The following is a 13,860-nucleotide window of genomic DNA, read 5'->3' as shown; positions in this document are numbered from 1 at the left end:
TTTCCAGCCGCTAGATCCCATGTGAACAATAAAAGGTGCGAAGCGTGCGTGATAACGATGGCATGCACAGTTTCTTATTCTGGTACCAGCAAGTCTCCGCCCAGTTCATCGCATGCCGTACTCACAGCTATCGCTGCCGCACCTGTTGTGATAAGCATCTTCACCTATCTGTTTTACAGCCTGCAGTGCAACTAGTAGTCTCCTGCATGCATTTAGTAGGCAATAATCCCTACCCACCGCCATTCATTGCCGCAGGTGGCACGATGTGGGCATCACGTTTCGCTTCGGCGGCAACCGGCGTCGCCCACCAGCTCAATTTAGTCTGTTTCCCATCGCCCTCTTAATACACCATGCAACAGGAAAACAACGCACCTTGAGCCGCCAGAGCACTACCAGCTCGACGCGCGTCAGCACCGAGTGCCACGACGATCCATGCAACATTTCGCATTACGTAGATCGCACGTTTCCCCGGTTATTACATTTTACGACTTTTTCTAAAATGTTTGAACAAGGTTATACTTAATGCCATAGGCAAATTACAGCCTACCAATAAACACACATTTTACTAACAATAGGAGAGGGAACTAGCGAGACTTCCACAGGAGTCACCATCAGCCTGCGAGTAAACCATAGAGGTTGCCAAACTCTATATGAATTTATGTGGTTTAATCCAGGTATGGTTACCAGAAGAGGATACAATTGTGCTGTCATTACATAGAATGTCTAAATGGGCGCATCACAAGTTTACATTGTTTACACTTAGAACTACAAACATTACACAAGAAATAAAGGCAAAAGATATCCATTGAAGTCTTTAAATTACTCATAAAAAGAAGGGCATGTAGCTGGACCACAAGAAAAAGAATATACTAGAGTCCTAGGGTATTGACGATGAAAGAAAACTAAGCCATAGAAAAAGCACACCTCAGAAAATTTATCTTCCGAAAACAGAAAAGAAACCATTGTGTTCATTAATAATAATAATAAACAGGTGTTTAATAATAGATAGGTTAATAAACAGATGAAGATGGGTAATAAACAGATGGGTTAATACACAGATGTTTAAACAGATTAATAAACAGGGTTAATAAACATGTTTCAGCAGTGGGCTTGGCATTTTGAGTTTCACTCAATCTAGTCCATTTTTTTCATTTGTGCTGGTGCACAAGTATTTTTCCCATAGTTTCCGGATCTAGAGGCAACTTGTCTTCGAATACAGTAAAACCTCGTTAATATGTAGTTGGTGGGGAACATAGAGCAAGTACGCATTAAGTGATGTACTAATTAACCGACAATGGCAGATGTGCAACTATGGAATTACCGACCAACAACCCGTGTTAATTCTCACTCAGACACACACGCAGGCAAGCTTTATTTATGAGCAGGTATCAAATAATCTGCGATTTTCACTTGCCACCATGGTGGCCTTGCAGTGACGACGCCATTCTCAAACCTCAGCAAGGCCACAAGTAAGTTTCACCATTAGGCCCCACTTTCCTGCGAACGCCCTCATGCCGGTCAACAAAGCACTAGCCACATTGCATACGGAAGGGCCATCATCCTCATCCACGTTGCCATCCATGACAACAAGGTGGAAGTGCTATAGAAGCTATGGGAGCAGGAAACAAGTCATGGCTATCTTGGTTTGACATCACTATAGGTGGCAACTTCAGTCTGGGAAAGGTCCTAGCACCACTATTTCACTATGGTTTAAGTGGATGACCTCTCGCCGATTCCACGCTTGTATGCACAGACAAATGAATGCTACTAAGAACTAACTATTCGGCATGCATTAGGCTACTATGGCTGAAGTGCTTAGCAAATACATTAGGGTCAACGGCAACAGGGCGGGGAGTCATTGCAAAGATATTTAAACCAAGATTATTAATTAAGCTGGTACATATTAATCAGAACTTGCTGTTTGTGCATGTGCGTGCACATGTAATATATATGCTGGAAACTTATGGGACAGTTAAAACAGTGCTAACTCATCTTAATACAAAGGGGTACTGACTGGAGGAGATTATGTTGCTGGACTTGGTCGTAGGAAGTGGTGCGGGTGGGGGCCCCATGGCGCGGTCGTGACCATTCTGCTGGTGCAGCGCTGGCCTTGCGAGGCTACGCCGGTCCTGGATGGTGCCCGACTTGGCTGACGCCAGGGGCACCTGCGTATGCCTCGGGAGCTGCGCAGTTGGAAGCCCAAGACGACGAAATGAGCAGCCGTTCAGACTCGCAGGTTCAATGCACTGATAAAACCAGACACTGAACTACTACACCCGAAATCACCTCAACAAGAAACATGCCAAGGTGATGGCTTGGGAGAGTTGGTGTTTCATGATCGACGTACAGTACACAAAAGACTAGACAGGTGCGAGACAAAATATTTTCTTTAAACACTTGTATGCGCAAGTATTTATATGAAATGCAATGCCAATAAATCAGTTTTGAGACAGCAATGTGGCCAGCCACACATTCTTTCTTTATGTCGCTACATTTGGGTACTGTACATGAAAGAGTCATGCATTAAACATTTAACAAGCCCTGGCAAGCAAATTTTGCATTCCAGCATCACAAGCACTTCTTTTTCCTGTGCTTTTGGCATTACATTCCGAATTGTAAATAAATGTCACTTTCACAAACATGTAGAAATATTTTAAATATACAAGCAAGAAATCGCCCCCAGAACGCATTTTCTGCCCTCTTACGCTCCTATTCAAGCTCTTGACGATTACAAGCTGATAATTACAATGCTACATCACTGGCCTATGAGGTAATGAGCACACCCTGGTAGCAAACCACATTTGACACATGCATACGTTGAAGGCAAATAGCAGCCAAGACAAGACTAACTCTTTCCTCTGGCATGAAACACTGTAGAGCCCTATGTGTCAAAGCAGGACAGGGTGACCAAATTGCAGACATGGGTGAGTATAATGTAAGGATCCTTTTATGAATCGTGACCAGCCAATTGTGGCAATAACATAGGCGTAGTGCCACTCGGAAAACTTATGATGCATGAATGGGAAGACAAGTGGACAAAATCGTTACACTATCCCACCCTTGTTATAGTATGCAGCAACAATTCAATTGCAAAAACGGCAACTATGACAGAATAACACTATGTAATTGATCACACAAGTGACAAAAACATAGAACAGAATAGAAATGAATTCTCAAAATATATAAGAAGGAAGAATAAAATTTCGGTGATTTTGGCGAGTTGGGTGATAGAAAGGGAGATGTTTTTGTTAACTGACCTGAATCCAAGACCGTTCGTGATAACAAGCCTAAAAGCCAATACGCATGAAAAGGGACTCAATACTGTGCCTGTGAAGGAATGCTGTGGTGTCCTTTTCGAAGCGATTGTCAAGTAGACATTTAGCATATGTAGAATGGCACACTTTCAGCTTGGTTGTTTTTCTTTCCACTGAATGTCCACGATTACCTACTTTCAGCCAGGCAGATGAGCAAGTTGCAGCTTTTGTAGCAATTGTACACATAACATATGCGTATTCTGAAATTAGTTTTGTCCTTGTGTGCGTGCAGTTTTATGTTCACCGACACTGAGCCGTGCTCCCTCAAGGGTTGCAGAACATAGCAACAACCTTTGCTCTTCCCCCACAAACCATTTTGATGTGTACGGATGTGATGTGCATCGATTGCTGTAGAACTTCACACAGTTCTTGTACGAGGACAACCCCTGACTGCAGCTTGCATTCTCAAATTGTGCAGCACATTGCATTGCTTTACAACTCTCTTTCTGTGCAGAGAGTTCACCTGAATATGAGAGACGAGACTGATGCTGAATAGGTGCTCCCATGGACGTCGGAGTGAAACCAAAATTTACTTCGGCAAGTACGAAGCGTTTTTTTTTTTCCCATGACGAAGCTGGAGGAACAGCGAGAGCAACACCGCCTGTCAAGCTTACACCCTGCGACACACACACCAACTTGCACCTTATACAGTGTGCAAAAGGTAAAAATTAAAAATTACGGAAGCAAGGAAAATACAATTCACGTCCAGGCAGGACTCTCCTTTGGTCAAATGCAGTACCTCTACCACAGTTGTAGCAAAACACACTCACTTTTAATTTTGTCATCAATATGATGCCTAGTTAAGCACTTCTTTTCCATCAGGATGCAATTGTGCATACTGAAGAACGTAAATCTGCTTCAAACAATATGCTCCCTCCCTTTTACCCATCTCATAAACTGCCAAAGAAGCATTCAGCACTCAATCTGATTTCTAAAGGCAAGCAGTTTCCTAAACTTCCTAAAACTCTAAGCATAACAGTGACTTGAAGTACAAGGACCAGCTTCACGATGACACCAGTCCTTGGCGCTCTACCACCGCACCAGTAATTTTAGCTGAGAGTTGGAGTGGTGCACCTGCTCAACCCTACACCTATTGCAGAATGTTATTCTCACCTAACGACTTTTTGATGCTGAGGGGTAACTGGGTTTGTCATGGCACAAGCCCAACATGCTTCTTACCTTAGCTTCCCTCAGCTCACTAAAAACTGCTACTACTGGCATGCTTTGCAGCAGGAGTGCTGTAGTAAAACTTGCAAAATTTGTCTATTAAGGTAAATGTTCCATGGGCGAATTATGGTTGACTTCCTTGCATACACTGCAGACAAGATCCACAGGCATAGTTGATAACTTAACTTTGAAGTAGTAGTTTGCAATGAGCAAGTTTAATCAGTGGACCTGCTCAGAGACAAGGTACACTGCTAAAAACACAACATAAGAACGGTGCAATATTCCAGAAATCAGATGCTATTGCAGCTGTATGTTTGCAAAAAAAAAAAAAAAAAGTTGTTTGCTTACACGGCTTGGAAGTTCGCGTGGATCACGCATATGCACCTGCTCAGAGACAAGGTGCACTGTAGAGTCGCAATATAAAAATGGCGCAATATTCCAAAAATCAGATTCTATTGCAGTTTTATATTTGCAGAAAAAAGTTTTGTTTGCTTACACGGCTTGGAATTTCGCGTGGATCACGCATACGCACCTGCTCAGAGACAAGGTGCACTGTAGAGTCGCAATATAAATATGGCGCAATATTCCAAAAATCAGATGCTATTGCAGTTTTATATTTGCAAAAAAAAGTTTTGTTTGCTTACACGGCTTGGAATTTCGCGTGGATCACGCATTAGCTGTAATAGAAAGGTAACCCACAAGTTAGGAGCAAAAGATGAACACCATTATAAAACGGTGAAACATTCCAGAAATCAGATGCTATTGCAGTTGTAGATTTGAAAAAAAAAAAAAAGTTGTTTGCTTACACGGCTTGGAAGTTCGTGTGGATCACATATATGCACCTGCTCAGAGACAAGGTGCACTGTAGAGTCGCAATATTCCAAAAATCAAATGCTATTGCAGTTTTATATTTGAATAAAAATAAAAAAAAGGCTAAAATAATTTGTTGCATCTCTGGCAGCTATTTCTTGTTGCGGAAGTGGCAAAAATGTTGCATTGAAACTGACAACGGACAAAAGTTCCAGACAACAACAGAAACTTTTTCCATAGTTTTTCAAGGCGATCGTTTTGTGATGGTACATTGCATTTACACTGGCAAGAAAAGATGCCAAATTAATTTTTTGTAATACAATTTTGTACTTTCTACAAGGTCACTTCCGAGCCACCTTTGAGTTGGGTAGAAAGCAAATGACTGGTGTAGATATTATGCGACTTGGAATAAAACTATACAAGAATGCAAAAAATGGGATAGTTTCGAAAAACTATGCATAGAAAGTTTACAGTTTGTGTAACTGGAGTTCCGCAACTGAAAGTCCTTTCTCTACATTTCACTGCAAATTAAGCATAAAGGAATTCAGGAATGCAACAATGTATTACTTGTAGGGTTCCTTTTAATTAGCGCAATTCACATGTCAATATTTTAATATGTGCCGAGACCACGTATGCACTTCTCTGCAGTAGGCCAAAGGGGCGGTCATTATCAATGTCTCTTGCAACGTGCTTACACTGCAACTCGTGCAGCAATACGTCCAAAGGCCCAGCCTGGCTATGAGGGATGCGATGGTGAGGGAGATCCCCCGATTGAATTGAGAAAATGTGCAACTCTTCAATGGGTAGAGAAATCTATACACATTAGCTTCCCCTGTTGAGCCCCAATGCAATGCTGCCACTGCACCCACAAGTCAAGCCCAGACCCACGTACACATCAGCAGCATGCCGTAGTAACTGAACATCTGTGGCAGCTCCACACCTGTTGTAAAAAGCAGACAGCTCAGCACAGTCTGCCAACATGGCTAGCAGTCGCCTTCTCGACACAGACTTGTGCCTTCCTCGTGCACATTACAAGGTACAATAGAAACACACATCCTCTTTACTTTATATTGTTGTAACTGCCAGAATATGGACCTAAATAAGTTTAGTTTCTTGCTACACTGCTCGCAGAATCTATGCTACCACTAAGCACAGCATCTTTTTACTTGCAGTAACAAGTCGGTGCTTGCACATGCTGGGCGTATGTGCCATCATGCAAAAAAGAGGTTAAAGGTGTGCACCGAAATTTTGGAGGAGGCAGCAGCCATCATTTCCTAAGTGAAGGCCACATGGTACCTGTGCCTTCCTACTGCAAGTTCGTCAACACATACTTGAAGCAGCAGTTAAGCAAGAGCGTGTACATCACAGCACAGTGCGTAAGGACATCAATTTGGTACTTCGAGTTTGATTGTAATTACATGCGAGACGCTCTTTTTTTTTTGTTTTGCACTCAGTGTTGATAAACATCATCAGCCTGGTTACACCCACTGCAGGGCAAAGGCCTCTCCCATACTTCAACAACGCCGGTCATGTACTAATTGTGGCCATGTCATCCCTATAAACTTGCAAACTTCTTAATCTCATGACATAACATAAACATAACAGTTCAAATTCACTCTTATGCGAATCTGAAGGACTTGCCTTTTTAACGGAATTCCGGTTCACGTCCTGGAGACCCGGGTTCAGCGCAAAAACTGTGCTGAACTCGAGCTGAAAGGCAAAAGTGAAAATGCAAATCTGTTGCAAGAAAGAGCAAGACTATTGACACAGGCACCCATGAAAAAAAGATAATGCATTTCTCAACAAGAGTGTCACTATCACTTGCACACTTTTGCAGAGATATAAATTAACAAGCACAAATATGCTGGTATGTAGGCATTTCTTTGTCGCAATCACAGTACGGTTGTGACAGCAGAAAATGAAACATGAATGCTCCAGCAAGATATAACTATACTACAACTATTTCTCTTCACAAACAGGGACCCTGGCAAGCCTGCAGTTTTGATTACAGAAATAGAGCAGGAAAGAGACAATGGCGAGCCACAGTATGATGTGGCGAAAGTGGAGCACAGATTTTCAACACTATGTCAAACAATCGCAACATACAAACCGATTTTGTCATAGGATAAAAAAGTTGTAAATTAGGTTTTTACAGCATACAGACTTATGGAACACAGGATCAAAAGCTTCTTGAGGACCCCAAGCTTACTGCTGCCAAATGCAAAATCATCTATAGAACTTCGGCCATGACAGCAATGTCACGTGAAAGAAGACTTTGTAGCTGTTTGGATACGATATATGCTGAATTAGATTCCCCATATGCAGAGAAGAGGTTGTCAGACAAAGACAGGAATGAAGGAAGTCGCCGATCACTGTCTAAAGAAAAAGGTTTAGAGATCCGCATGGATCTTGAAATTGTATTGCTTCGACTATGGTCAGTGACCAGCTCCATTTCCGACAATGTTACCCTATCGTAGGTCACATACCATCGAACTCTAAGTACTCGAGAGTCATGCAATAGAGTATCCTTGCTGTTGCGACTGTGTTGGTTAAGTTTTTCACTCACCTCCTTGCCCTTGGTCTCCCCCTTCTCGTACCACTCCGCCACTATGACCTGCTTGTCCTGATCCATGCTGACAACTGTGGCCGAGTGAATGCGCCCTGCAAGCACACAAATCAAGGAACCATTAGATTAAGGTTCGGAGCCTAAAAGTGCTCCATAGCTACATGCAGTCGATTCAGACTGCATTGAAGCCTACAGGTTCACCCTTAGAAACATCAACATACAACTTTTGCTACACCAAGTTTGATACCTCTTAAAATTTTTGATTTCAGAGAAGGAAACAATGCAAAGTCTATAGCATCCTTTTTTTTAAATATTGGAGGGAGTGTGCAAATTTTTGTCCCAACATGTTTTTATACAAATGTACTCTGCACAAAGGTGAACAAGTTACTCCAATTTTAAAAACTGCAAGTGAGCAACTGCATTCTTTAGTAAACTATTAAACCGCGGTAGTGGCACAGTTCCCTACTACGGCCATTGTTTATAGATAATTTTCAGGTATACTTTCATGTCTGCACAATGCCCACCTGGCCATGGCCAGTCCAGGCAAGCAACGTGCCCTAGCATATCTCCAGAAGTGGAAAATGAAGATATGGTACATCCCCACTATGAGCCCTCGTGCTCCAGTGTACAGCTGCACAGTGTACCCTGTAGAAATGGTTCGGCTCGTGCAGTCAACTACAAAATTAAATGCTAGTTAAGAGTTTTCAGTGCGACAGTGAAGAGCCTCTGCAAGTTGCAGCACGCGGGAAAACGCGAGATGCCTCCACTACTGGCAGAACAAAGTTGGAGCAAAAAAAGGCACTTGTCCGGCCACCTCGTTATATGTTAAGGAAACGCAAAACTGCCAGCAGGTAGGAGGCGGGTAGGTCATTGAAAACTGGTTCCCGCGTAATGCCAACCACCGCCCCGAACCCGCCCCTCAAACAACCGCCTGCAAGATTCCTTTTCCAAAGAGCCAACTTATGACAGTTGACGAAAAGGGCCTCCCCCGCCTTGAAGGACAACTTTCTATTGTGCGTCCGCCGCCGGAGAACACGCGCTGCTGCGTCACGTCACGCAAACACGGTGGCGTGGGAGGCAAATATACCTGCGCCAAAACGAAAAAGAAAAATAGGAACGAAAAACCACGATAAGAAACTTTGCTCCTGGCGCAACGCCGTCTCGGCGCGTGTCAGACACGCCGCGGTGGACAACGCGTACTCCACCGAGTTGGCGCACCCTCCGCTAATAGAATTTTGCTCCGCATGCGGCGCTGCTGCGCCGGCGTTGAGAGCGCCGCATGCGGAGCAAAATTCTATTAGCCGGTGGTACCCCTCTCCCATCTCTCGTTCGCACCGCCTTGATTGCCTCCTGCACTGCGCGTGTTTGGGCACGTTTCGCGCCGCGCGCGGTGTGTGCGCGTGGACATTTCTTTCGAAGGGCGGTGTACAGTCTCTCTCACATTTAGGGGAAAACTCGAAGCGCATTGCATCGCGATGCGGCGAGCGCTTGAGACAAGCGGCGGCAGCAGCTCGCGCAGATGCTCGAGGGGCGGGATCTTGAACGGCGTCGTCTGCTACGGCGACGCACGCTGGCCGCATTGTCGAGAAACGTTCTACTGTCAGGTGCAGGGCGCTGATCACATGGTTACTGCGTGAAAGGAGCCGGTATTCTTTGCTAAGCGTTGCGCGACGCCCACTGATACGCCTCGAATGTAAGTTCATCGCTGCATGGCAGTCACAGACGACGTACTGATTCCATACATCCTTGACGGCCCGTTTCTGGAAGGCGGCTATATATTCTAACGCGATAGGACGCCGATCCACACTGCTCGTGCTGTGCAAGAACTGCTAGAAGAGCGCGCAGTCACTCTCTTGGAGCGGCCGCCTCAATCCCCGGGCGCCAACATCATTTAAAATGTCTGGGGCTCGTTGAAAGTATCGCTGGCGCAACATCCCCTCTATCAGTCGCCCGAGGATAGGCTTCGATCCACCATCGTCAGTGACTGAGACGTGCAGCGAATGAACACATCCCTGATCAAGTCATTCTACACTTCACTGCCTTCCAGGATGAGCGCTGTCATCGCTGCCGCTGGGGACATGACGAGATACTAACTGAAGTTCCGAGCGTGACGTGTCCAATTCCCCACCGGCGGGCAGGGTCTGTCTGGTGTAGCGAAAGATTATCGAGAAAAATCACTTCCAGCTCATTGTCTGAACCTAAAACGTTCATTTAATCGTGTCCGTTTGTTTCACCGTGTTCGACTCCCATTGTTGAGTGCTTTGTTTTCCTTTCGAGTCAAACAGACTGAGCACGTTGCGCGCACATCTTGGTGCGTTTTGTCGCTGCTCATTACGGTAGCACACACAGTGAAGAAATATACGTGCACACGCTCAGTACTCCGGCCTTTCGAAAGAACAAATGAACCATGTTGTCAAAAGAAGTTTGTGGAACTCCATTATCGCCAATGAAGGATCAGAGTGTGGCGACGCACAACGTTTAGTAAAGAATATCAGCTCAGTTCCCGCAGTACCGATGAAATCGGTGCATTGCCCCTGACAGTACCACGCTTCCCGAAAATGCGGCCAGCGCGCGCCGCCGTAGCAGACGACGCAGATCACGACACTGCCCCTCAAGCGTGTGCGCCTGCTCGAGCTGCTGCCGCCGCACGACTCCATTGCTTGCCGCATCGCGACGCAATACGTTCCGAGTTTTCCCCTTAGTGTGAAACAAACTGCACACGCTATATTTGCCTTTAAGAAGATCGGTACGCTTGACGATTATTTTTATGGCTGCAATGCGGCGAAACGGCAGCGTCTGCTTAACCATGTAATGGACGCTGAGCAGGTAATTGGAAATGACATCGTATGTGCCGCCGGAAAAATCGTCAGCACATACGATGCGGCACATACATACGGCACCTACGAGCTAAAGTCATTTTTGCAGTTTCTCACATTATGTTTGCTACAAATCCGTGTTGTCTCTGATGGCGACAACGGACTTCTATCGACACTGTGCGGAAATAAACAAGATATATCGCTGCATAGCACAAGTACGACATGCGCACACAACTTTAACTAGTACGTCCCCTACAATATGGAATAGAGGCAGCAATGTAGACAGCTTGGTCATTTTTTAACAGTACTCAAGAGACGGAAGTTGAAAGTATTATTAATCATTCCTGCTTCAGCAATGCCGGCGCGACCAAGACGCGGGTGTGTATCGTCCAGTAACCCGATCGATCGGTGCGGTGGTGAAGCGGGAATGAACTCCGGTCATGTTCAATGCATCATGCACATATTCAATTTCTCGGCACGCGTGAACTTCGGCCACTGCTAGCGCATACAACAGACGTGGTTTCCATTCTTAGACAGCGCACACACAAACGAAACACGAGAAAGAAGACAGGACAAGCGCTCGTTTAACTTAAAGTTTTTATATGAATAAAATGATTATGTACCGAGTAATTATTAATTTCACGTGGGTTACATATAGAAACCGTCATACACTCAGGAGTGATCAATAAACGAGCTCGCTTCGTTTGCCAGATGTTTACTTCGCTCGGCGCATAATCATGTCTGTCGTCTGCTTCTTTCGTACCATTTTCTTGTGAATCGGCAGAATTTCACTGGTGGCATCAACCTTTTCATGTTTACATTGCTGTCGTGACAGTTAACAACACAATAATAATTTCCGGTCATCCGAAGAGGCGCCGTCGCAAACATGAGACGTTTCGCGCGCGGCGCGAACTGAACGCGGGCGCGACCGCGAAGGGAAGCGGCGACGGAAACCACCGTTGGAGATGAAATCGTGCCGCCAGGGGAGAAACGAGCGCTGGCGTCTAGGATGAAACTTGGCGTGCGGTCGTCTATTGCCGGGCGGACGCTGCATAGTACGCGCGCGAGAACCGTGCTCACGAGAACCAACGCGCAGCGTAGTGCGACAGCTACGAGGCGGGAACACACAGTCGCCATTGCGCGCGTGGAATTAGTGCACGGTTGCGACGGTGCTCAGCTATTTTTTTACTAGGTTCCACCTGATGGTCCCCGAGTGGGCCTAGCCAGGTGGCGTGGAGTTTGCTTACGTCTATAGTGGACAAAATAAAGTTGTTTCACTCACTCACTCATAAACAGAGACCTCAATACGTGAGGTATGCTGCTTTCTCAGTATAAACAGCGGCAAAAAAGCGTTTCCCTCTGCTCTCACGGCGTCAGTGACATCATAGAGCAGAAGACAACCCTGCGCTTACAACCGTTATTCGGCGCTGTTCGAACCATCGCCGCGTATTTCAAAAGCGAAGCGTTTTTCTTTGCGAACCTCGCCGGGTTTTCGTGACGGTGGGTGCTGCGTGGCTGTTGTCTGGCCGAGCCGAATAGGCCAACCAATCACGGCGGAGGACGCGCCCGACATACCCGCCGCCGAGTTCCTTGGACCAGCATCAGATGGCGCTCGGCTCTGCGCATCCGCGGCATTGTAATAGCCTCTACAATGCCTGAGTAAAACCTTCAGTGTGACTGTGTGGACGTCCAATAAAGACAAACTCGCGCTTCGCGAAGCTTTATGCGAGTTGACGATCTGCTGCCTTTTATTTTTCAATGCCGGTCCATTAACGCCAAAACAGGGGGTCACTCGGAGGGCACCGCTTTCCCAGTAGTTGGTCAGAGTTTATGGGGGCATGGTTTGGGTCATGCCAACACAATTTCTGCTGGCACGCGATCTCCTATCATGCAGAAAAAAGATCGGGCCAATCGGGCACGGAGCGGTAGCAGCGCCCAACTAAAGTTGACCATGCCCTATTAACAAAATTGAATTCTGGGATTTTACGCGCTAAAACGTACACCCAATGCACGGTACACGGGCGTTCTTGCACTTCGCCCGATAAAAACTGGGCCGCCACTGCCGGGATTCGATACCGCGACCTCGTGCTTAGCAGCGTAACAGTTCAAACGGGGATTAAATGAGTGGGGATGCGGTGTCTCCCCTACTCCATTTTATTAGCCTGGTATCACCCGCTCCGTTTAGGTCACACTGTTGAGCACAATTAAAAGGACACTAAATGCAAATGCTAAGTCGGCGTGCACTGTTTAAATACCATTCTAGAAACCTTGCAACGCTTGTTTCGTGCCATGACATAGTTTACGAGAAAATTGCATCTGAAGGGTCCAAATACCTTTCTCGAAATTCAAATCTCCCGCCACCAACCGGGGGAGTGGTGACGTGTACGCCATTACGATCCTTTGCTGCCGTCGGTAAGCAAAACGACGCCCGATAGACAGCGGTACTGCTGCTTTTCGGTCATGTGCCGTAGACTGTTCGGGCATCCCACGACATCACATGGAAGTTTGTCTGCTACTTGCAGTTTCTGCGAGTTTCGCGAGCCAGCAAGACCAGCGCCGCACGAACTGATAACGAAACCGTTCGACCACCCGTGTCATTGTCACGGGTGATTTCAATGAGTTCTTTTTTCATAATAGAATAGAGCTGGACAAGTAGCATTTTATATCATCCTACAACAGAATACGATGATGTGTTTTGCAACGAGTGGTTCTCTACTAGAGACAGAATTTAACCGGGGAGTGCTTTCGTCATTGGGCAAGTACTTGAATGCCCCGGGTAATCGTGTCCTGCAAAAAACTTCAGATTTCTCTATTATTAAGGCTCTGATTGCGATAATAATGACACCGTTGAGGTTCTAGAACACTCCTCCATCAGCTCGACCAACAGCGTCAACCAGCCAGCTTGCGAAACCGCTACAAATGAATCACTGCGAGTAGGCGGTTTACGCTTAAGCAAGACCCCCAAGAAAAAAAAGAAAAGAAACGAAAATCGGCGCCTAATGAACAAGACCCTTACCGCGTCATTCACACGTCATCTACTGGCTATCAACGGGCCCAGGCGCGAACACATTTGCGTGTGACGAAGCAAGCTACAGCTTTCAGAGTACTGCACAGTCTTACTTGGACGCCGTACGTGGGGGGACAGATAGAAGGAATGAATAGAAGGGAGAGTGAGAAGAAAGGGTAT

At 45.9% G+C, this 13,860-nt stretch overlaps 1 protein-coding gene across 10 annotated transcripts in view; it reads right to left on the bottom strand.

Moving 5' to 3' along the window:
* Positions 1 to 13,860, bottom strand: part of LOC135903711 (kinesin-like protein KIF2A) — a 57,740-nt gene that overhangs the window by 25,197 nt on the left and 18,683 nt on the right. For 2 of the 10 annotated variants that reach the window (XM_065434068.1, XM_065434073.1), the window contains exons 2-8: positions 7,858 to 7,952; positions 6,933 to 7,001; positions 5,288 to 5,323; positions 5,126 to 5,158; positions 4,978 to 5,013; positions 4,830 to 4,865; positions 2,015 to 2,183 (exon numbers count right to left, since the gene is read on the bottom strand). In XM_065434068.1, the coding sequence (XP_065290140.1) occupies positions 2,015 to 2,183; positions 4,830 to 4,865; positions 4,978 to 5,013; positions 5,126 to 5,158; positions 5,288 to 5,323; positions 6,933 to 7,001; positions 7,858 to 7,952 (474 nt within the window). Of the gene's footprint in view, positions 1 to 2,014; positions 2,184 to 4,829; positions 4,866 to 4,977; positions 5,014 to 5,125; positions 5,159 to 5,287; positions 5,344 to 6,932; positions 7,002 to 7,857; positions 7,953 to 13,860 lie in introns of those variants that run through there. The other 8 variants (XM_065434069.1, XM_065434070.1, XM_065434076.2 and 5 more) reach the window with 8 other exon arrangements.

Source organism: Dermacentor albipictus, chromosome 9 (genome assembly GCF_038994185.2).
Source record: "Dermacentor albipictus isolate Rhodes 1998 colony chromosome 9, USDA_Dalb.pri_finalv2, whole genome shotgun sequence".
Classification (NCBI taxonomy): domain Eukaryota; kingdom Metazoa; phylum Arthropoda; class Arachnida; order Ixodida; family Ixodidae; genus Dermacentor; species Dermacentor albipictus.
The sequence above is the reverse complement of the archived record's forward strand: the minus strand, read 5'-3'. Positions and strand labels throughout refer to the sequence as shown.